The 23,880-nt window shown below is 49.0% G+C and overlaps 8 protein-coding genes across 8 annotated transcripts; 4 read left to right on the forward strand and 4 right to left on the reverse strand.

Moving 5' to 3' along the window:
• Window positions 1-27: 27 nt before the first annotated feature.
• Window positions 28-909, forward strand: LTR84_003671 (uncharacterized protein; the record flags this gene model as incomplete). The annotated part of the gene is made up of 3 exons (XM_064847255.1): window positions 28-453; window positions 519-618; window positions 683-909. The coding sequence occupies 3 exons, from the start codon at window positions 28-30 to the stop codon at window positions 907-909; spliced, it is 753 nt and encodes a 250-aa protein (XP_064704976.1).
• Window positions 910-1,545: 636 nt separating this feature from the next.
• On the forward strand, window positions 1,546-2,774 carry LTR84_003672 (uncharacterized protein; the record flags this gene model as incomplete). Its single annotated transcript, XM_064847256.1, has 2 exons — window positions 1,546-2,043; window positions 2,097-2,774. The coding sequence occupies 2 exons, from the start codon at window positions 1,546-1,548 to the stop codon at window positions 2,772-2,774; spliced, it is 1,176 nt and encodes a 391-aa protein (XP_064704977.1).
• Window positions 2,775-3,739: 965 nt separating this feature from the next.
• On the reverse strand, window positions 3,740-6,029 carry LTR84_003673 (uncharacterized protein; the record flags this gene model as incomplete). The annotated part of the gene is made up of 5 exons (XM_064847257.1): window positions 3,740-4,155; window positions 4,205-4,769; window positions 4,832-5,045; window positions 5,101-5,735; window positions 5,943-6,029. The coding sequence occupies 5 exons, from the start codon at window positions 6,027-6,029 to the stop codon at window positions 3,740-3,742; spliced, it is 1,917 nt and encodes a 638-aa protein (XP_064704978.1).
• Window positions 6,030-6,852: 823 nt separating this feature from the next.
• Window positions 6,853-7,361, forward strand: CKS1 (Cyclin-dependent kinases regulatory subunit (Cell division control protein cks1); the record flags this gene model as incomplete). The annotated part of the gene is made up of 4 exons (XM_064847258.1): window positions 6,853-6,959; window positions 7,018-7,162; window positions 7,215-7,273; window positions 7,328-7,361. The coding sequence occupies 4 exons, from the start codon at window positions 6,853-6,855 to the stop codon at window positions 7,359-7,361; spliced, it is 345 nt and encodes a 114-aa protein (XP_064704979.1).
• Window positions 7,362-7,700: 339 nt separating this feature from the next.
• Window positions 7,701-8,336, reverse strand: LTR84_003675 (uncharacterized protein; the record flags this gene model as incomplete). Its single annotated transcript, XM_064847259.1, has 1 exon — window positions 7,701-8,336. One exon carries the CDS (start codon window positions 8,334-8,336, stop codon window positions 7,701-7,703), a length of 636 nt encoding a protein of 211 aa, XP_064704980.1.
• Window positions 8,337-8,752: 416 nt separating this feature from the next.
• On the reverse strand, window positions 8,753-10,336 carry LTR84_003676 (uncharacterized protein; the record flags this gene model as incomplete). Its single annotated transcript, XM_064847260.1, has 1 exon — window positions 8,753-10,336. The coding sequence occupies one exon, from the start codon at window positions 10,334-10,336 to the stop codon at window positions 8,753-8,755; it is 1,584 nt and encodes a 527-aa protein (XP_064704981.1).
• Window positions 10,337-11,060: 724 nt separating this feature from the next.
• LTR84_003677 (uncharacterized protein) lies at window positions 11,061-12,594 on the reverse strand (the record flags this gene model as incomplete). Its single annotated transcript, XM_064847261.1, has 4 exons — window positions 11,061-11,225; window positions 11,273-11,444; window positions 11,490-12,143; window positions 12,188-12,594. 4 exons carry the CDS (start codon window positions 12,592-12,594, stop codon window positions 11,061-11,063), a joined length of 1,398 nt encoding a protein of 465 aa, XP_064704982.1.
• A 3,141-nt stretch (window positions 12,595-15,735) lies between these two features.
• On the forward strand, window positions 15,736-17,098 carry LTR84_003678 (uncharacterized protein; the record flags this gene model as incomplete). The annotated part of the gene is made up of 2 exons (XM_064847262.1): window positions 15,736-15,794; window positions 15,844-17,098. The coding sequence occupies 2 exons, from the start codon at window positions 15,736-15,738 to the stop codon at window positions 17,096-17,098; spliced, it is 1,314 nt and encodes a 437-aa protein (XP_064704983.1).
• Between the last annotated feature and the right edge of the window lie 6,782 nt (window positions 17,099-23,880).

Genomic DNA, 23,880 nt, shown 5'->3' on the forward strand with positions numbered 1-23,880 from the left:
TGCTGAAACGGGTACATAGACAATCCCATGCCCGTAGGGAAATTGGAGATCGTGGTTCACAACTACAAATCCCTCTCATCATTGCTCATTCGACACATGTCAATATCACGCCAGGGACTCGTTGTCCCCCGGGCCTCCAAGCCCATGAATCCAAACCCAGCACTGCCATTTATCCCAGCTTCTCTGCGACCGCCACAGGTTGATCCTTCGCCAGTGTTGACATCTCACGCAGAAGATGCCACCCAGAGAGAGCTACAGGCACGGTCTCGTTATGGCGGTTTTTTGCCAACTCTGGATAGGGTAGGTGGGGCTACTGACCATCCTGCTGTGCCTGGGCATACGCCTCTGGCTCATTTCGTGTATGAGGTTAAGCAACAGTACAGCGAGTCCATGCCACCTCCACCAACATTCAACCAAAGCACCCGAGCTGCTCCTCAGGTTTATGCGCCACAGGTGAGCTTTCTACCGAGGCTGGCATTCCTCACGTTTATGAGAGGGCTAACGTCGTGGATGCGTAGGCCCAGCCTTACCCAAAAGTCTCTCATACAGGAAATAACAGTGGTGGAGCTAATGTGGTTGCTGGAGATCAGACATTCAACAGAACACGTGCCAGATACGGTACGATACATCCATGGTTGAGCCACAGCATGAATCCCGGCTTGCTAACCTGTTCTCGCCTCAGCCGCTGGGCCTGATTCCAAATCAAGAAACCCATCAAGTCCTCCCAGGGATGAAGAATACAATAACCCGAGAAACGAAAGCAGAAACCAGCCGATACCACCATCCCGCCAAGAGCAGGTTTACGACTTTGTACAGATCGGTGATAATACGAATGGTGCGAACGTCACCTACCCCACATCTAGACAAATTTTCAATGATTCAGATGTCGCTTTTGGGAAGGCCGACTGATATTCCACGCGAGGTAGCACAGAGAGGAGGAGCGGGAGGCCGCTCGATTTCCTCCCCAGTTGTGTGCTTCTCTCGTCATTCATGTAGCCGACAAGCCTTTGGTGAGCCCTTGAGATAGTCTGCGCTTTCTTCTGCGGACATAGTGACGCTCACCTGTCCTGTGTAGCTGTCACTCTGACGGTCAAATTGTCCCCATTGGTGGATATGTTGAGTCGGGGATTTTTTCTTGAAGAATGTCTTTACCAAACAATAAAAGTCAACGGCAGTAACGTGCCTCAATAGTAGCGCAAGATTTGTAAATACATAAGTTAGCGGGCTTCCAGAACCAAAAGCCGTGGTCGATCTCAACATCGGAGTGTTGGAGACAAGAACGGCGGACAGTGAGGCCGAAATTTACTTTCGAAGCTAGGGTCGCCCAGAATTTCAGCAGGGTGGGATAGGGCGGTACATTGAGCCGTGAAGAGCAACTTATACGGAGAATCTGGAATACTATTAACGCAGCTGCGACAGGTAGAACAATTCCCCGTCTATCATCATGATCTCCACCATCGCCTTTGCCTGCACTTCATTCTTCCCTTCTCAGGACGCTGCCATCAATCTCTCGACAGCTCCTGCAAGGACTGTTCTCTGGCAAGCATGAAGTCTCCAATCTCATTCCTGCCATGTGCAGCACTCCTGCAACATGTCGCTGCTCAAGGCGCATATCTATTCACCATCGATCGCTCCGTGGTCTCCTCCTCTACCGCCATGCTTGAATCAGAGCTGGCCAATGCAATTGTTGCTCGGAGGAGAGCTCTCACAGCCGATCGATCTATCGGTTCTATGAACGAGAATTCGTTGGACGACCTCAACATATATGGTGGCTATCAGACACCCTTATTTGGGGAGACTACCACCGACGAGGCACCAGGAAAGCTGTTCATAAGATTAACAGATGTTGACATGTCGGTGGGCGACTTCGAGCAATTACCCGACATTTGGGTCCAAAACCCTACTCGGGACCTGCTCACAGACTTCAAAGCCATTCCTGATCGCCAAACCAAGGACGGCATCTGCGAGTATCTCGTTCCACCAAGCTTAAACGCCCCAAACACCAAGGGCGTTGAACTTATCTTCTCATATCCACTGGAAGGAGTACGTTTATCCTGATCACCTCAACTGAATCTTGCTAACTCTATTTTCCTTAGGAACCAACGTGTCTCCGAGCCTCTGAAATCCCCCAAATCCCCCTTATCCTATCTCTTCACAACTTCATGCCCACGAGTCCATCCGAAGTCAAGGGCGCCCTTCCTGGCCTCGTCCGTATTCTCAAACACTTCTCAGCCACCCAGAACGTCGAATCAACCGTTCTAATTCTCCCATCCAAACTCGCCAAAGCAAACCCAAAGCCCCACCCCCGCCGGTCTGGTGGAGAGCCAGAGGAGGAACCCCTTGACTTGTCCTCCATCGCTCCTCTCGCATCAACATCAAAGCTTACCTCTCAACCAACCGGTAACTCTTCCGCAAATTTCACCCTCCCCCGTGTCATCCCAGAATGCTTCGCCTCGCAGTCTGCATGCGACAACACCACGAATTTCTGCTCCGGACACGGCACTTGCTACCAAGCCCACTCCAAATGTTTCAAATGCCGCTGCGGAAGCACATTGGCACGCGTGAACGCGGATGGAACGACCAAGACCACGCAATGGGGCGGACTCGCCTGCCAGAAGAAGGACGTCAGTGTCCCATTCATTCTATTCGCGACGTTTGGCGTCTTCATGGCGGCCGTAATCGCTGGTGGAATCGGTCTGCTGTATAACATGGGTGCAGAGCCGTTACCGAGTGTCATTGGTGCCGGTGTGGCTGGACCCAAGGCGGGCAAATAAGCGAGGTTGAAAGGGGAGTTTCATGCCATAGCTTACTTACACATAAACTGGGTTTTTGTTATGAAAGGAACGAGATTGGGCTCGTCAGATGCCTAAGTTGGCAACGATACTCGCCTAGATAGTAAGTATTATAGGTCGGCATTCAAATGTATATTTTACATGATTTCAACGTTTTCGAATCGCGAGTTATCTCAGCAATGATGACCGTCGAGCACCGAGTCGGGCACTGAGGAAATCCATCCTACGAAACTCTCAGCCATTCGCAGTAGACCAGAGGTTGGAGTCATTCCCCGTGGTCGAGACGAACTCTAAAATTTGCTCCCAGCGTTACAGCAGCCCTGTCCCAACGAGACCATGCAGGTCAATAATAGTGACTGGACTACGTCTCTGGGAAACGGCTAGGTCGCAGGATTTGGCGGTATTCGATTCCCAGTGGACTTCAGTGACGTTGAAGAAGAAGCCACGTTCTAGAATTCAACTGGTGGTTTCAGTTTCAGTGCGCCTAGCAAACACTCCAGGATAAGTTCAGGTACATAGGTATGAACACATCGATTGTAAAGCCTGACTGCGTACCTAGGTAGGTAGAATATCTGGGACATTGGTCGCTTCTTATGCACAAAAAATGAGATACCCCCTGGAAGGCCGTGCCTGTCCCAGTTCCCTGACCTCTGTGACTATGGATACATACAAGCCCAGGTATCAATAGAGTTATGAAGACAATCGAGAAAAACAACGGACCATGGCTGGGCCTATAGACCATGTAATTAGTCCAAAAGAAGCGGCTGTGCTGCCGATCGGCTAATTTTGGGTATGTGTCTTTTCCTTGCCCAGCATTATCCACTGCAGTTGCAGCAGTAGGATTCCCCAAGCAAACTCAACTTCGAAACTGGAGTGATGGTTGCCAGTATCTCCGAAATGATTCTAGCCTCTGTCCTTGGAAGTCAGTTGACATATCTTAGGTGGAATCAATCAAGTAATCCTAGGTTGATGATCATTGACAGTCTTTCGAAATCAAATTGTAGCTGAGGTGGTGCATAGTCCTTTCGTTCTCCTTCCTTCAGATCGGCCAGTACTTCAACACTGATCTCGTTCGTACCAGGTTTCAATAGCACATCGTAAGCGCCCTCGACAGAAGAAGAAGTCGGCTGTGGAATGGTTTGTCCATTGACCACTACGAAGGAACGATGACGTCGGCGACGCTTCAATTCAGAGGTAAAGCGAGGAATGATGCGCATATACTGATGATTCATTGGAAGGCAAGTCAAGCAAGAAGTCTGTGTTTTGATGGGTGAAGCATAACGGGTCAATTTCCACTTGGGGTCAGATGGGCCATTGGGATTGGTCATGAAGGTGACTGAAGCGAGAAGTGCAGTGGTGACATCTAAAGTGTGTTAGGACAAAAAGTACTTTGGGGGAATGCAGTCATTTACCTTTGCCAGGGTCACGGTATTTTCGTTCAAGAGGACTATCGGATTGTCTGACAACATTGGCGGCATGACTGCTTTCTGGTGTGGCAGATGATTCATGTTTGTGAATACCATTTGTCAATGGCTTTGTCGGATCCTGGGGATCAGTCTCCACGGCAGGAGTTGGAAGCTGTGCTACACCGGGAGTTTGAGAGGTTTTGCGAGCTGTATCTTGACCCTTGTGAGTATCTGAACCATTGGTATCTGACATGATGGTGTCCTGTTGATCGGTGATGATGGAGATGCTGCGTCGAACACTGATTGCTGCGCTAGAAGGAACAGGTGTTGAACCGTTGGCTTGCTGAACACGTGAAGTTGCTCTCTGGGCGCGATTGAGGGCTTGACCCATTTCTTCTTTTTGACGTCGAAGAGATTCGTTATCAATTGTCCCACCAGCAACGGTTGGAGTGGGTGTGGACGAGCCCATTGTCAGTCTGAGTGCCTTTGGTTTTGTTGGTTGTGAGAGAGAGAGTCTAAGATTTCGTCGTGGGGCAGCACCACGATCCTGGAGTTCTTGCTCCGACCAAGACTACAATACAATATTTAGCGACCTTGCGGGCGACATGTGACATCGCGGTAGAGTTAACTTACGTCAAGAACTTCTGCCATGTCGTAGATCGGGGACTGCTCTTCATTGAACTGTTTCGCGTTGTCCCAAATCAACCGAACTTCTCGTGCAAGCGAATCCCAGTCCTGTATGGAATCTTTCTGAACGAGAGCTCTCACATCCGAGATGGATGTCGGCTTGGCGATTGTCTTGTAATAACTGGGATAGTCTTTCTTCGAAACTTTCTCTTCGAAATTTCTGGGATCCAAAACAATCAGACTTCAACACAAATGCATAGATGAAGGAAACTTACATAGCATCATCTTGCTCGGATAACTCATCGAGAAAGGAAAGTAACTCAACCTTGATATCTGCTTTCAAATCACGTGGGGTGCTTGGGGTGGCTTCACTCCGTCGTCTGGCAGTATTTCTGGAGAAATGAAGTTTGATCTTCTCTGGTTGTGCGGCCGCTTCAGAAGAGCCTTGAGAGGATTCCCTCACCCGATCAATCAAGTCTTGCGGGATTGGTGTCGGGTATGCTCGATAGTCCGGTCGCAGATAAGCAGGATTGTGTTTGGGCATGTAATTTGACAAAGCCTTTCGTATGCGCTCGGCGTCTTCAAAAACATTTGATTTGCTTGAGTTGTAATCCTTTGCATTTTGCACTAGACGCTTGAGATCTGCTTCGAGCATTTCCATGTTTGGATATTCATATTTTTCCAAGCGCTGCTCAATCATGTTTAGCGAGAGCGGCATGGCCGTCTGTTGATAATAGCGTTCATTTCCCTGTTTGGGAGGAAGATCAATGAAGTGACCGGCAACTGGCCGTCCATTTTTATCTTGGGACCGTTTCAATTGATTGATCAACTTGAGGCCTTGCTCGGTGGTTGTCTCGGCCGTTTCTACATCGGGGAAAAAGGTGTCCTGGGGATGATGTAGTTTGGCCAACTAAAATCACCAGTGAGCGCGTGCAACACCATGAGTGCAATGGGGTGCAGGTCGACGATATGTTGGGTGGGGCGGGCATTATGGGCATGGGTAGTGAGATGCATTGCGGGTAAAATTGTCGACTTTGCGAGGGTTATGAGATGTAAGGAGGGGTGGTTCGCAGTGCGTGTTGTGAGAAGAGAAAGACTTGATGGGTGATGCACTTACGTCGTTACGCTTGCGTCGCTTGGGATCTGGCGTGGCCGCAAAGTCTTCGGGCAAGCCTGCAGGGCCGCTTCTGCGCTTCGAGCTCATGGTCGCGGGCAACCCTCAACTTTCAAAACAGGGAGGGACGGGGTAGAACAGGGCGCCGTGAGGGGGCCATGCAATATAGAACCGAGTATTATGCGTGTAGGAGATCACTAGAGGCAGCAGATCTTCACAAAAAGTGATCGAGCAGACAGACAGTGACTATGGATTCTTGCACATTCGCGCCTCCATTGAGTGCATGCCAAAGAGATCCACGACCACAACGCGCGACAAACTTCTATCGAGCGCATGCACGTGATAGTAGATCTCTGGATTAACTTTGTTCCGAAAGATCATGGTTACATAATCGACATCAGGCTGCGCTTGCCGATCTACCGAAGTCCGCTAGAGACTCTAGTGGCTTTAGTGGCTGGGCATTCAGGCTCCTTGGCCTTGGACTCGGACCTGTTGCAATTTGTCCCTCCAACCAAATCTGTTGTTTACCTGCGACTGTTTGATTTGTTTGACTTCTGAACTCGCATGAGTACACCCCTCTACACTTCCATCTCGTTTACACGTTCCGCGTCTTTGCCTTTCCCCAGACTCGACATCACCAATTCAGCCTCACCTTCAATTCCACTACGCGTGCCTCGTCTTATACAACTGCTTTTTCCTGTCAAACACTCGGTGTGCACGCTGCTTCCCCTCTCGTTCACGCGCGCTAGCAGGGCACGAGACCAACGCACTCGATCATCGGCGCTTTTAGGCCCCACTGTTGGTTGCACAGGACATCGCACACTGCCTTCCTGCCCTACATACCCACAAATCCCGTTGCTGTTTCCCTTGAGCCCCCGAGCAATCGCACAGCAACTGTGCTCCCCAACCAAAAATGGGTGATATCGACCACACAAGACGAAACAAGAAGCCTCGGCCGCTTCAAGATACCGAAAGGGCTCGCCTTGAGGAATTCATTGATTCCATCGGCTACTCCGCAAGGTATTCTCCCTCCAGAACAACTGCTCAAGGTCGTAGCCATGTGCTGACAGGGGGCCAGATATTCGGATTCCGAATATGAGTACCGACATGTTCAACTACCAAAGGCCATGTTGAAGGTCATTCCCCGTGATTATTTCGACGATCAGAAAGGTACCCTCAAACTTTTATGGGAAGAGGAATGGAGAGCTCTCGGAATTACACAGGTAAGTGGGAGGAACAACATTCAATTGAACTCCGATGTTAACATGGCGACAGAGTCTTGGGTGGGAACACTACGAGGTACATGAGCCAGAGCCTCACATTCTTCTCTTCAAGTAAGTCTGACTATACGCGCGGGACATTGAGCATCCATGTTGACAGACACTCAGACGTCCGATCGGCTATCAACCCCCGGCACAATAAGTGGAGATCCTTTCTTTACAAGGCTCAATCAACTAGCGCAGCATTGGGACGGCGTTCTTGTTTCACCAAGGGAAAGGGTATTCCACCGTGCATCCAGCGAGCGTTCTTACTACATCCATTGTATGTCTTGATGAATGAATGCACTCAAGGTCGAGAAATCTAGGCGAGATGGTAGTTATTCATTCAGGTCTAGCAGAACCACAAAAACCTCAGCATATTACTTTTGCATCAATCGCCTCTTATTCTCTGATTCGTAACATTCCGATAGGGATTTCTTCCCTATCATTGTCTTATTTCCCACTAAAGCCCAGCTCGCAATGGCTCCAATCGACGGCCGAGTCAATTGATATTCTTCTTCAACCATTCCTCCCACTGCTCAACAGTCCACGAAGATCCAATACTCCGTTCCTCGACGCCATTAAAGACCACGGTTGGCGTCACATGCACGCCCGTTACACGGTTCGCCTTGACCTGAAACTTCAGATCATCCGTGACTTTATTCCCGATATTCAGACTCCCACCCTCACCGGGCTTATCCGAGACAACAAGCAAATCATAGATCGTCTTCTCGTCGATACCGTCGACCGTCCCCGCCAGCTTCGCCAGCCGCTTATACGTGTCGTTGCGACTTTCATTCACGACATTGACGTCAAAGTACTCCTTCTGCGCGTCGAACAGTTTGGCCGAGAACGCCCAGAACGCCTGGGGCGCGGTGCGCAGCACGGCGACACCGGCTTCGTGCGTCAACGTTGAAGACGGGTGCCATGGCTGAATCTGCTGGCGGAAGATGACCCGCACCCCCGGGTTGCTGCTGTAGTGCTTCGCGATGATCGGCGCGACGCCCGTGTAGATCGTCTTGAAGATCTTGGCGCTGAACGGGCACACATAGTCCAGGTAGATTTCGATGGTGTGCTGCGTTGATGTGTTGGCGGCTGTGGCTAACAATTGGCCGGAGAATTTCGGTGGAAGCGCCATGATGATGAATGAGTCTGCTGGATGTCCGGACGGTGTGGAGATTGATTGAAGGGAAAGGTGAATGACGCTGGATCTCAAGAAATGGAATTTGGATGAATAGTTTGAACTTCAAGTTATGATTAACTAAAACTGGTCCTTGCTCGCAGAATATCTACTTTAATAGTACATTATTGGAATACTGCCTGATGTTATTCAGCAGATTCCGTCATCAGCCCTCACGATGAGGTTGCAGTCATCCAATCAAAAGACACCGGCCAAGTTGGTAGGCTTAGTTTGCTGCTTTGAAAATATGTCCCTATCGGGAGGTGGAAGTTTGCCGCCCTATTGCTGTCTCGAGGTTTCACTATCCCCAAGTTGAACTCACTTCATCGTCGATGGATTGGCCAAAATATTGATTCGTGGTGCCGGTGGAGCGGTCAAGGTAGAGGATTCCCCTCGTTCGAGTTGTCAATATCGAATCGATGCATCATTGATCTCCTCGAGGTTTCCCAGTCTTGTGATTCTAGACTGGAATCCTGCTCCATGGCTTTGTCGAGTGCATCGAGGATCAATGCGTAATCAACAATAGCACACACTTCGAACCATATATAGCTTCTCCACGAGCTCATGAGTTCGACAAGATCCAGGTTTGCCGCCAGTCTCAATGCATGACTTGCGTATTGAATTCTGACAGCCTCATCTGATGAAGTTGCAATGCCGACAGCTGCGGCCCACAATAGCATCTCCTGTGCCTGCGTGCCCTGCCCAATACATCTCAACAGAGTCGGGTGTGCATGGTTGGTTATTTTGCGATATGCATTCACTGAGGAGGTGGCTTTAGTGGCCAGATCTCTCATCACCCAGGTCGTGTATTGTAACCATATCATTGCAGGATAAATGCATGCCATTTTCTCCGGTCCTGTGGGCAACTGCTCCCGGAGTGCATCCATAAGACCTTGGCACCTGCGAATGACCTTGTTCTGCAGTATTTCATCTTCTGAGTCAAAGAGCATTAGTTCATTACATAAGACCCCCGCACGAACGCAGTCGACAATAAAGGGCAGGATTTCCACCAGCTCTGGCCCGAGTACTTCGGCATGATTATTGAAGCCAGCACCGATGGAGTCGTTCTGGGAGGTTTCAGGCACAAGTTTGTCCCATTGTGGCCTGGGTGCAGGTGATGGAGGAAATATTGAAGGATGGTCTGACCACCAGCCTCGATCCATTCGTCGTATGTAGACTTTAGTAACCTCATCCAGATATTCCATCCCACCAAGATCCACCACAGCCTTCAGATGAGCCCGACCTGCAACTACACTTTCAGAGCCAAATAGCTCGTAATGGGCCAAGAAGATGATGGGCCAGACCACTTCTTCCAAGGAGGCATGCCCGCTCTCGATGCGTGATCGCAGCTCTGAGAGTGCCTTTCCAGCCATACGCAGGAGAAAGACCTTGGAAGGTTTGGCAGCTGGAGCGCGTTGCAATACGTAGGATATGAATGCAGACATGTGCAGCTCATCTGTCAGACAGCGTTGTACAATGGTTGCTACTGCTTTGTCTGTGGCGACTTGACGGTCCTGGGTATTCGGAATCACGTCCGCCGCCCATCGCGACCATAATTGGGGGAAATACTCGATTGCACGAAATTTGTCACCGTCAAGAGGTACCGGGTAAGACTGAATGGGACTATTAACTCTAGGGAGTATGATTTGAGTGATGGATGCTTGATCGCGGGGGACGAGAGTTTGGTCGGAGGCTTTAACTCGGCCTTTTCGAACAGTTGCCCGTCCACGAGGGAATGGTCGTGGCAGTAATGGACGAGGGCCGGTTCGAGTCGGATTTATGCTGGACTCATCACGCTTCAGGACAGCCTTTTGGCTGCCGGGACTCGTTTCTTGATCCTCTCGACGCTGTGACAGTGACTTCTGATAAGCCCATCGAGCAGCATGAGCCCTTATGTCGGAGTTGATCAGTTCCTGGTCTCTAGTGCTGCGGCCCTTCGCAGCATACTCAATGAACATTCGACACGCCGGCAGAGACGACACCAGGTGTCATCGATTGCCAGGACCATTGTAGGAACACTCTTGAAATGAAAGCCGCTTGGACACGGTGACGATTAGAGTCCTTGAAGACCAATCTACTTTGGGGGCCGCAAACTTGAGACGGCCGAGGAAGCTTGGTATCTTGGCAATACGAAGTCGATTCATACCAGTACGGCAAACCTTCCTCCGAGTTCGGTCCACTGTTGCTTTAAAATCGAGCTTAGGACGATCTAGATTCGAATAAAAAAGCATGCCACGAGTAAAGTCGGGAGCGGAGATGTTCTAGTCATCCACATGTTACCTTCTACAAAACTTGAATGGACCTTTGAAGGAAAGGCCATTGCCGATCCCCCAGACTCAGTGTACTCTGTTGGGCAGCTGTGACTTTCACAAGGCCGTGGGCAAAGACCTGTACGAACAGCACGTAATTGCGTCAATGGCTCCCGGGATCACGTATGGTTTCTTACTACTTGCCTAGGTAGGTAGATAGAGTTCACAGGGATTCAACCACCCAGTGCTGGATGTTCCAACCTGAGCTTAGGGAGCGAGCTGGTATGGGTCACAATTTGGTCTACATGTGTCAACTTTCAGGTAGCCTACTTTTCAAAGGAAGAGTGATCAAAGCTCCTCGACTGCGGCATACATTTCCTGCCTGATCACCCGACCTGTGCAGATTATCCTACTCAACATGCAAGGCGCTCTTTCACATTGTGTATCTGAACCCTTCCAGGGCCTCAAGAACGACTTTGCCCTCATTAGCAAGCTTATTCAATCTCTGGCACCAGAGAGATAGGAATATTGAAAGGATGACTGTCAGCCCCTGTACAGTCATGATAGTTGTAAGACCTGGAACATAGTCCGGGGCATCCTGTTGAGGAACGTGAGTAATGGCTGTTTAGAATCTGGGTGACTTACCTTTTGCCTAAGAATATAGGAAGCTACCAGGCCTCCGGTGGCCCCGAACATGACTTGAAGGGCGCTTGAGACTGAGCGTTTGCGACCCTCCCTACAATTATTGGCTTGCCATGCTAGTGCCGATGGAATGATCGAGTTGGAACCGGCTGAACCAAGAAAAGCACCAACAAGTCTAGGCTCGTCAATTTGAGTTGCAACCGAGAATATGGCTACTTACCTCGCAGCCGGCGGTTTCGTGTATGCCAATAGTGCCAGGCCAAGAATACTTATAAGTGCCTGAACGCAGACAAATGGCCCCCTCTTCTTCACTCTGTCGGACCACCAGGACAAAGTGAAGGACACGAAGACGGCAAAGGTGTCCCGGACTCCTGACAGGACAAACGAGGCGGCGAGGGAGAACCCAAGCCCCTTCTTGAGGATGGTGGGGAGAAAAAAACCCAGAGCATATGTTCCAATCGTGGCAGAGAAGTAGATCCATGCGCAAGCCCAAACTTTCCAGTCCTTCAGGTCATGCTTCATAGATTGCCAAGTCACTTTATGAGTTTCATTGGCACCCCGATCCCAGGAAAGTCTTTTGTTGACGAAAGCCTTTTCCTCCTCAGAGAGGAACTTTGTTCTTCGAGAGTCTGGAAAATCGATGAGGTAGAAGTATGCAATTATACCGAGGACTGCAGTAATTGCACCCTCTATGATATATATCCATCGCCATCCTTTGTACGACGTTCGGTCGCCGATCTGGACCAAGCCATACGCAAAAATGTTGGAGAAGCCTTGGAAAAACAAGCTACCCAGAAAGTACACCGCAAGTCTCTTCTGGACCTCATATCGTCGATACCACGCCGAGACGAGAAAGATGGATCCAGGAGTGTTTCTACCCAAGTCAGATTATTTGATACACCTGATTCGAATGCTTACCCTGCTTCAAAGATGCCTAGTAGGCTTCTCAAAACAGCAGCCGCTACCCATGTATTCACGACGCCAATACCGATTGTTACTACCCCCCAGAGAACGGTAATTGTTCCCAAGAATCGTGCTGCTCCGAGATTCCGAATCACAAGATTACTAGGAATGTTGAAAAGAATGTAACCGATAAAAAACGTGGATGTGACAATCAAAGCACGTTGACCAATTTCGAGCTTCAAATCTTCATCCATACCAGATATTCTGGCAACAGATATATTGGTGCGGTCGACAAGCGAGATCGCATGCAACCCCACCACAATGGGAAGTAAGCGAAAATCGATCTTCCGCAATATCCGCTTTTCGTCAACCTGCTCACATATTGGTTCTGCGGCCACACTCGAATTTTCTTTCGAATCCATCCTGGGAAGGATTTTCATTCAACCTTGAGAAGTGCCTTCAGACTTTGGACGATCAATATTAAGAGTTCCAAAAGCCGGCGATCAGATCATAAGGATCATCAAAGTTGTGGAAGAATACACTTGACTCTCTTAACCTTATATTAAGGGCATCCTGCCGAGCTCAAGAAGCCGTCGAAACGACATTGCTTAGTTCAAGCGACAACCAATAAACACCAGAACTAGGGACCTAGTCACGGAAATGCGGGACAGCAAAGGAGGGTAATTGAAGCTTCGCATTGCAACCCATGCAGTTTCCAATGATCGAAAAGCCTAGCTCGTGGAGGGGAGTCTGCCTATTCTGACCATTCGGTCCCACGTGCGTCTATCTTGAGACCTGGATTATTCATCAATGAATCTGGACACGAGGAGCACGTTTTTCCCTTCGAAAGCTGCGGATGTGCTTGAACCATCCCTGCAAGGTTGCCGATGATGACCCACGCAAACCTGTTCCGGACGACCGTTACAAGGTCATTAAATGGTAAGGAGCGGAATTTACCGTTGAAATATCATTTTGCCCTATCGGATGAAGTCGCCTCATGAGTTCGTTCATGCATCCTCTTAGTCAGCCTCGGTATCTTTACAGACATGATCTCGCGAATCGAAGGAGTCGAAGATCATGAACTTGGCAAGTCTTATGACCACTCTCAGTCGCTCTGTTGGCATTGCCCTGGAACTCCTTTTGGCATCCAAAGCTGTCCAATTGCAACTTTGAAACCATCTCTGGAAAGGCAGGTGTAACAGGAGCGACTACGCGGACCTCGGTTAGCAGGTGCGCAATAGGAAACCGTGTAGATCATCCCAGGCACGGCTCCTCGTGTTGTTACAGGAATCCCGACCAATGACTTTACTTTACTTTGATCGAACCAAGCCACTCCTAACACCCCCCAAATTTCGCGGTGAACAAGTCTTTCAAACAATAAGAGCGACGCTGCCATGGGCCTCGCGTGCTTACTTTGGGAAGAGCACTTAGATCTGTCTGCACATAGGTTGAACTGAGGTACATCAGCGATGTCTCCTTCAACCTTCGCTTCTCATCGTCACTAAGCCGAGGAACAAGCATGCTTAAGCCTACTGACTTCATCTGGGTCAGCAGTCGACATGCGAGTTGCGCCGTAGCATCGGCTCCTAAAGTCCAGCTAGCATCGACATAACCAATTGTCAACAAGAGATTAGGTAGGCCTTCAATCATCGCCCCCTTCCACATATAATGATCAGCTAGATGGAAGGGTTCGCCGTCTACCACCAATTCGGCACGGCCCTCAAGGCACCTCTTTAAGCCGGTGGCAGTCACCATGATGTCCGGATGCAACTCCAACCCTGACTTCAAGCGTATACATGTTTCTGTAATGTTATCAATCAACCCCGTCATCACACTGGCATTTCCCTCTCGCAGGCATTGGAAAAAGTCTCCGTTAGGACACATGCACATCCTCTGCTCCCAAGGGTTGTACGATGGTGCGAAATTCGGGTCTAGGGGCATGCCTTTCGGCAGAAGACCCTGTGCTTTTGCCAGGAACAACTTCCTGGCAATGCGGGGAACCCATTGACAGAATGTTACCATCAAGAAACTTATCAGAATCCACTTGTACTGAATCATTCTCCCTGCGGGGAAGGGAATAGAAGCCGCATTAACCTGTCGAACCTGTCTTCTTTGTTTTCCAGAGAAGCAATGTAGCTAGGTGAACGTTGCAACATCGTCACATGTTTGGCTCTCATTGTCGATGAGGGAAGCAAGGTGATCGCTGTGGCGCCGGAACCAATGATCGTGACATTCTTGTTGGTATAGTCAAGGTCTCTAGGCCAGAATTGTGGATGTGCCACCATGCCTTGGAAGTTCTCGATACCCGGGATCTCTGCCTTCATCGGCTCCTGGTAATCATTGTAGCCTGTGCCAAGTAGCATGACTCGAGTCTTGAAGGACACTTTTCTAGGCTCAGACTGAGGCTGATTGACAGTCACATCAAGCGTCCAAATCTTGGATGCAGTCGACCATCATATGCAATTCACCATGTGGTGGTATCTGATCTTCTGGTCGATCTTTTCCTGAGAAGCACTATCTTTGAGGTACTTGACAATCTTTGAACCATGTGCAATGGGTTCTTTCTCCATTCACGGCCGCCAAGGAAACCCAAAGCTATGGAGATCTGAATCAGATCGAATGCCTGCCTGCGAGTTAGCTCGATATGGACCTTTGCCTACATGTGTTGTTTTAATCTCTCTCTCACCAGGATACTCAAGCAGGCTCCACGTTCCACCGATCTCATGGCGTCCTTCGAGAATACAGTAGCTGAGATCGGGATTTCGTTCCTGTAGACGATATGCGAAGCTGATGCCCGAAATTCCAGCTCCTACTATTATGACGTCGTAGTCAATCGGAGTTTCGCGTTCCTGAACCATATTTGCCGTCTTGAAGGTATCTTCTTTGGGTTCCAGCATGCCTCTTTCATCTTGTAGGTCGTGACAGTGAATATAAGACTCCTGTTATGGGACGGAGATGCCATGGTATCAGCAGCATCGTCGCGGTCGCGCGGTCGCGAGGCATAGTTGGTCTGGTTGCCAAGATTAGACGTTGGTCGAATCGCTGTGATGTCCTTTTGCCATAACTCTGCCTCGGATCCACGGCTCCGCAATCAGGCTTGCAGGCCAGGCCACCTTGACCTCCTCCACTTTCTCCATACAAGCTAACATAATTTGAGATCTGATGCCCTTTTCTTGTTATCTCTCAAAGAGTGCTAAGGACTCACTCTTACGAATGGTACAGCGATAGTGTGGTATGAAATACCGCAGCAGCACAACCTAAATACCAAGGCCGAAGGACACCAGCGGACCCGACAAGCCGCGCCTATGGACTTTCATCCTGATCGACAGTAATATGATGGCGTGTCGCGAGCTCCTGCTAGACGGTATCCGCCATAATAAATATGGACTATATGGATCGTTGATCTATGGAGTGCATCGAAGCATTGAAGAACGACCAAGCATTTAATATAATCCTCTCGATCCAAGACTCATTCCAGGTAATAGCATGAAACTCGCCTTTTCCAAGAATCTCACGCTGAATTATTGATCAGGTTACCACTCCCATATTTCTATATTGCCAAAATGGTTGCTGCGTTAAAGAATCCCAAGAGAGTGCTCTTCATCGGAGCCGGTGGAGATATGTGCCGCTTCGCAATCGACTTATCGCAAGAGCAAGGGATGCTCCCCTAGCCTGGCAGACATCAACGAGAAGAATACCGCAGAAATCGCCGCGAAGCTCCCTGCAGGTCGTGCTGAAACATTGAAACTGAACCTTTTTGACGCCGAAGCCCTCAAAGATGCCATCCAAGGTGCCTCTCTGGTCGTTCTTGGCGCCGGACTTTACTCGCGCACATCAGCACCAGTACTCGCCGCCTGCCTTGCCGCCCAAGTTCCATATCTCGACTATGATGATGATGTAGAGAGCACGCAGGCGGCACTCGACCTACATGAAAAGGCCAAGAAGCAAAATGTGCCATGTTATATTGGCTGTGGAGCGTCTCCAGGCATGTCTAACGTAATGGTCATGGACGTGGCGAAGGATCTGGACACCATTGACTCGCTGGACATCTGCTGGCTGGTTGGAGACGAGTGCGGCCACGCCGGGAAAGCCGTGCTCGAACATCTCATGCACATCGCTGCTGGGCCTTGCTTGACCTGGAAGAATGGCCAAGCTGTCGTCAATGAGACATGGGAGGAGACTACGTACGCCCCAATCGTTCCTGGTGCGGCGGATGTTCTCTTGCACGAGACTGCGCACCCCGAGCCAGTCACCCTGCCTCGCCACTTTGCCAAGGCAAACCGAATCAGATGTGTAGGAGGTCTTGATCCTGCGCCATATAATGGCATTGCTCGAGGATTGGGCGCGGCGGTTCGGACTGGTCGCTTGCCAATTGCAGTTGCCGTTGATTTTCTGTTCGATTTGATCAATAAACCACCTTCGACGGAAGGCTGGGGTCAAGCGTGGGCTTCATTGACGCAAGCTTTCAAGGGAGGCAAAATCACTCTGAACGAACTGCTCCAGTTGGCATCACACACCTCGGATGCGCTCAGCCCTTGGCGATATGCGATCCAGGGGATGCTCGACCAAATCAAGAGCGGCGAGTGCACGACGATGGAGGTCATTGGCTTCATCATTTCGCAGGCACGGGGCACTCCTGCACCATATCGTTCCGGCCTGCTCGTCCGCGCCGTTGGTACGCATAATGGACATCCTGCCGTCTCCATGCGTCGGCAACCAAATCCCAGCAAAGATTCGTTCTTGGGCCAAAGCATGGGTGCCATCACTGGTGCTTCGTGCGCAGCTTTCATGTTGATGGCTATTGATCAGGCCAGGGAGAGCAAGGGTGGCGTTTTCTGTCCTGAGGATTGGGCCCAGCCGCAGGTGTTTTATAAGGCTTTGCAACGTCTTGGGTGTCCTCCTGACCAGATTGTCGAGTCGCTGTGAATTTATCGTCTGGATTGATCTAGACTAGATCGATTGATTAGGATTCGATGGCACAAAAGCTGACATACTTTGAATTCTCTGCGCCTACCATATTATTCCCTGCACGCTCTTGTTTCTCAACTGTTGAACATTTCTCGACGGCGTATCTGCCCTAGCGAGTCATTAAAATGAACAGGGAGGCGATGTTCTGCTCTAAAACTACTGGAATTCCAGTTCGAGCCAGGAACAACCCGAGCATGGAGAAAAATGCTCGTTTTAGATGAAAGCGAACCTATCTCTATGCCATCTGGACATGAATGTATCTTTTAGCTGTCTCAGTGTCAATAGGATCATGGGTTTTGGTTAGGACTTAAAAGTACTGTTATGCACATGCATAAGGATCTAACCGGGTGACTTGGCTTCGATGATGCTTTCCCAGTGTAGAATTGAATAACAGTGTCACGTTGAGAAACGTCAGCCATGAAGTCTACTTGGTGAATTTGTAAAAGAAAGAAAACCCTGCTGAATATGGGTCGTGCATCACTTGACTAGTATAAACCCTGACTTGGCTGCTAATCCACGAGACTCGACTTAGGACCGTGTTTTCTTCAAACATTAGCTTGGTGTGACTGTTTCTCCGGTGATTTCCAAATCCATGTGATGGGGTTATACATAAGTCCGGCAACTATCAAACAGGACCCAGTGTATACTTGCATGGGCAGGTAACTGGTGCGACCTCCATCAGCAAGCAGTTGTCCAGCTATAGGTCTTGTACTCAGCACGGCAAAAGAGAGAATCGTAATGCAAATACCTGGGAGACTCTTTTGTGAGTACACACATCTTGCAAAGGAGGTTGAGGGACAAGTCTTACCATTCCAGATACCCAACATCTCTGGCATTGGGACCAAAGATGGCAAACAAGGCGAAAATATGGCTTGAAGAGCTCCGGAGAAGATACCGTAAATGATACTCCATCCAATCGTACCTGAATTATTCATCACGCCAATCCACCCAAAGCCAACTATTCCGCATGCCAAGGCGGTAATCGAAAGACATTTGAAGAACCCAAGACGCGTGTCACCAATGAGGCCTAAGATATAGCAGCCGAAGAAGGCTCCAGCATTGATGATACTAGCATCATAAAAAGCCATTGACGCTGACGCACCCACTTGCATCGCGTATGGAGTAACAAAGAACTAAAGGAGCGATTAGGACATGACGATTTGATATCAACGAGATTGAACTTACCCAAGGCGCATAGATACCCAGATCCATAACGAATGTAACCAGTGTGAAGAGCGCTGTTCGTTTATCCGTAAAATATACCTTGACGGCGCTTTTGAAGGAAATCGACATAGGCACGACATGAGTCCGGCTGAATCGTGGTTGGACTAGCAAGGTCGCTGCAACCATCAAGGCTAGCTGCATGAAGGCGATGATCCTCAGCACCCAGTCTAGCGACATGCCGCGCTCATTCAGTAGGTTACTGACCAAGATAGCCTATGTTACGCCTTGGCAAAAGAGACATCAGTATGACACCAGACTTTGACGTCGATTGGATAGTGTACACATACCACCGACATTCTGACCAGACATAACTATACCAACAACTATGCCACGTTTCTTCAAGAACCATTGAGACTGAATAGCTAGAGCCGGGATAAATGCCAATCCCATGCCGAGAGACATGCAAAGTCCCTGGGAGAGAAAGTATTGATAGTACTCTCTCGAAATAGATGACATCATGTTTGCGAAAACCATGAAGAAAGTCCCCAAGGCCAATGGCAACTTTGGACCATGCTTGTCCGAAAGGTCTCCTGCCCAAACGCCGAAGAAGAAGCAGCCCCAGAGTTGAATGCTGCCAATCCATGCGATATCAGATGGGCTGTACGAGGACAGTGTTATGGTGCTGAAATAGCTCTGGAAAACGGAACCTCCACTTAAGAACCCGATACTTGCGATAAATGACAGGAAACCGCCCAGCATGAGCCAGCCACCACCATTAACGATCATCCCACAATTGCGTGGTTGCGCCCTGCGAGTGCCGCACTGTATGTTCCTCGGTGGGGAAGTCATCTCCAGATATGGGAGTGACAGATCTGTCAAAAGACTGCCGTTGTCAATTCATGTGGAAATTTGCCTCTTCGAACTTCCAGATGTGCATTGCATCAGACTCCGAACAGAATTTTTATGTGGCCACTATTTTGCAAAGCTCCACAATAGTGAGAGACCTGTGAACAGGAGTGTTGCTTTTAAATAGAATTGCTGGAACCAAGCCGAACTGTATTTGCGTTGAGATTCCACAGCCAGCATAATCCGTGGGCTCGAATCTCAAAGGCTGTGATGGGCGTGCAAAAGGACCATGACAAGTTGACACAGCGAACACGAAGAAACCCACTGCACACGAATACGAAACTCCCTCCTTTAGATTAGGATCCAGGCAAATTCACTATAAAGTCGAGATAACTAACAGGTCCCACGCGTCTCTAAATACTCATGATTATGTTGAACCATGGCAGCCTTGCGCCTTTTTTCAAGAGTTTCCAGCCTTATCACTCTATTACTGATCACCAGTGTTAAAGGTGAAGAGTCCAACCTCGATCTCGGACTGCTCGATCCATGTATCACTTTTCCTTGTCCGCTGAAGCTTGAGCTGAACGATGGCAGTCAGGCTGCGCTGAGTTCCTCAACCTCCAGTTCTGATGGATTCAGTAATTGCTGCGTGTGAACGATTCTCTATGTCGGTAGAGTCATTGCTCCAGCTGATATCTGTCATTAGGTACATGCATTCCTCCTATGGTAAAGGAATCTCGGAATGTTGCTATTTGCTGGAAAGTCCAAATCTATCTGAAAGGTACAAGAATGTCTCATAATCTCTGCGTAAAGTCCGCTGACACTCTTTCATTAGCAATACTACTGATGGCGTCTGCCCACCCAGAGGTGTCAATCGGCCATTGTGAGTCTTTGGCCTTCCTACATATCATCGCTTTACAACTCGTGGCTGACACTAAAGATCAGCGATTGTATAACACCACCATGTGCCGCAACTCAAGACTTGATAAGAAAGTACTGCAACTTCAATATCGTAAATCCTGCGTTCTATGACCTCACTCCGACTATCTGTTCAGCGGATTCAAGCGACCGCTTCTCCCAAGCTTTCGAGCAGTTCGTCGATATTATTTACTCAGACACTCCTCCAAGTACAGATGCATCAAGCATCTCGCTGGCCAAAAGTATCGCCACTCGTTCTCTAATCTCCCTCTTGGGACCGGAAGACTTTCTCCTTGTGGGCCCCCGACCTCTTTTTCCGTTACTCACCTGGCGCCATTATTTTGGCTCCTGGAAAGGTTATTTCTGCAACGGGCTAACAGCCCACAATAATACATTATCGGCGTGTAATGTTGGCAAGTCTCGTAAGACGGCTACTGCGTTGTGTTGGAACTAACATTTCACCAGCTCGAGAACGATATCGGCAGAACGCAACATGCAATGATCTCTCCCTACAAGCATCTCCTTCGGCAAGTATACCACAAGGAGGCTTGATACGTCGGCAGAATTCCCAGTGAGTCTATTAATGAACCACCAACGGCCCGTCAGAGAAGCTAACCAGATCTATTGTATTGATATAGGGTAGACAAATTCATCATAAATCCATGTCACGTCTCGTGAGAATACATCGCTCTGTTACTCGAGGCTCCCACTAACTCATGTCAGCTTGAGCTACTTCGACCCTGATCAGTTTTTCTACTGTGATGTCCCATTTGAGACAATCGATTGCTTTTCAAGACTTAACATCTTGGTGAGTACTTAGTATCTATCCCTCGAACAACAATTTGGTCGCTGATGTGAGAAACACGCTGACGCACGACCACACTTCGTCTTAGGACAATACACTTCTCACAGAAGTGGAGAGGGAATCTTTATTACAAGGCTGTCGTGAGACCGCTTGGGCTCAGTATGGGTTTTCGCAGCTTTGTAAAATTCGTGAGTATATGCCAGTGGAAACATCCCTGACTATTCCTCATTGGTCTTGTGTCCGGAGTCCTCATGTCACCACCTGCGTAGCTATTTTTCTTGACTGATCATTGTCTTCTGTGAATAGAGTCCGCTATCGCCACTTTCGCCCCATATTGTACAGGGAATTCTACACTATCGTCACGCACAGTCGAATTGTCAACAACATCATCGTCATCATCCAACAGCGCTTCGGCCGCGGGTGCGACCACGACAACCGGTAGCAGCCTTATAACGACAACAAACTCATTGGCACTCTCCACAACATCTGACGTCGCGCCTATATTGAGAACGACGACACGTTCTTTCATTACCATTGCCAGCGCCACAACAAGCTCGACGACGAGTTATGCGTCTTCAACTACGAGTTCAATTGTCTGGTCTAGTACGACCACAATACCATTACCGCCCATGACAACCACCACGAGTACATCAAATATGCTGAGTGCGTATCAGAGCTCAATTTCGTCAGGATGCTCGAGCTGCAGCAGCAGCTCAGGTACCACGCGAGACACCGAAAGCTCACCGCTATACAGTTCAACTGCTTCTCCAAGCACAACAACAGGCACATTCAACGTGGTTGATGCAAATCAGGGGCTTATTTCCTCATCCCAATTCAGCACATCGGCTGCCTTCACAAGTCCGGATTCGTCTCCGACTACTTCGTCAGATGTGCTTGCATCTGCTTCGACGATGTCTTTGGGTTCTTCAGTTGGAATCATCCAGACTCAGGAGATCATAGGCTCAGTTGACGCAAGTTATCCCGCTATCTCTACGAACCCATATACGCCACAGTTTAGGTCAAATATCCCTGAGACGAGTGCATATCTCGATGAGACATCATCTGTTACTAGAACCGACAGCTTCGAGCATCATGATCCCTCTCAGTCCGCAGGCAAACCTCTCCATCAGTGGTCTGATTGGCAGGATCGAGTTGAATAGACGTGGGCACCAAGACTTGTATAAATATCTCAAAGCTTCCTCGTGTAGCGCAGGTTAATATATTCATTGCTCAACGGCGCTAATGCCATCCGATGCCTCAGGATCTAGCCTGGCCAGATAGTCCAGCAAGTAGCCCAACTGGGATTTTATTCGGTGCTTCACCGTATCATATTCGACATTTTGAAAGAGCTGCGGCAGAATGCTCGCGATGTGTCGAATACGTTCTACCTGTGAACCATTAATCTCTACTCCATTTCTGATTGAGGTATTCGAACTTACTCCTGCCTCTCCTTGAACTTTGTAGCATAAGAATGGTACGCTCTGTAGCTCATTGACGAAATCTTGAACAATCTGCATTTTTCGCATTGCCAATGGGAGTGGCTGTTCACTTAGACCTAACACTTCCAGCATATCATTCTCAATACATTTCTGTAGGATTCTCAGCCTAAGGCAATGATATGCTGTCATGATGTTGCTCCTCTGTATCCAGAAACAAGTCCTCTGGTAGGTCGCTATGGCAATATCGTTGTTATCAACAACATCAGGACGTTGCAGCCATGTCGAGAATTCGTGCACTCAAATACTGAATTCGATGTTTGCTTGTGACATAAGCATAATTTCTGTGTCTATATTGTTTACATTCCACCCTGGGCGCCTTTGACGGTGCACGAGAGATTTGATTCCAGTTATGACTCTTGCTCCAGCGGTCCAAACTTGGGTCTTCAGGTGAAAGCCCGCAGTTATACGCTGCTTCAGGTCGCCTTGTATCCTGGACCTAGCTTCATCGAGAAATAACTTGTCATTGTCACCATTCTCGAGTAAGGTCAAATCACCCTCAAACAGTGGCTCATTGAGGATCGCAAGACGGCTCTCCAGAGCGGCCACTGCCTTGTCCGCTGAGTACATTAACCAGAAGTTCATGCGTAGTAGCCGGGACTCGATTTCTGAGTCGCGGCTAATGGCACTCTCGTCACACAGGCGTAATCGTATTGTCAAGAGGCTGGCTTCACTGTGGATGTGCCAGGCAGCCTCTCTCCTGCCTGGAGAGTTCTGCAGCGCGCCGGATTGCCAGATGCGGATAGTCAAGGATTTTGAGTCTGGATACTCTAGATCTTAGTCTTCATACACCTTGAGCATAGCTTTGGATGATTGAGAAAATGGAACAACCAGCGCGTGTTGATTGGGCACAAGCGATTCCGGCATCACCGAGGCGACGAAGGCACAAAGTGCAGTGATGAGCGTAAAAGACTTGGCGTAAATTATTGCTGCACGGCTATCGCCTTTTGATTCCTTCTCTGAGAGCCTATTATGATTCTCTGGAATAAAGTATGAAGCTGCAGACCGTAGAGAGCCTTCGTGTGCAATAGGGGTGCTTGGAAACATGTACTGGAAACATAGGTCGAACAGCGGTGTGCCACATCAAGAATGGTCGCTATGGTCGCCGAGTCTCCTAAAGGCAAAATAGCTTCCATAGTGCTTACGAGCCAGGTTTACACATCACTAAAGCGATGGCCTAGGTAAATATCTGTAGCAAGAACCGGCGATGGACTGCTTGTAAGACTCCTAGGCAGGGCACTCGACTCGCAATTTTGCAACCGTGAAAGTGGATGTCGGCATGATAATGTCGCTCCTTCATTAGCAACTGAACCAGTATAACCCTGTTCATTGTCTCCATATTCATTCTGTGGTGTCACTCCAGGTTCTTTGGGAATAGACGGACTAATAAAAATATGTAAACGTGATATTCACTGTTCGGAAGATTGGTTGACGTACCTACCTTGCTACGGCAGTGACAAGCATCTCCTGCTGAACATCCTGCTCAAAATGGCAAGTTCGGATCTAAAACC

This window comes from Exophiala bonariae (assembly GCF_035927105.1).
Source record: "Exophiala bonariae strain CCFEE 5792 chromosome Unknown scaffold_17, whole genome shotgun sequence".
NCBI classification, from domain to species: Eukaryota; Fungi; Ascomycota; class Eurotiomycetes; order Chaetothyriales; family Herpotrichiellaceae; genus Exophiala; species Exophiala bonariae.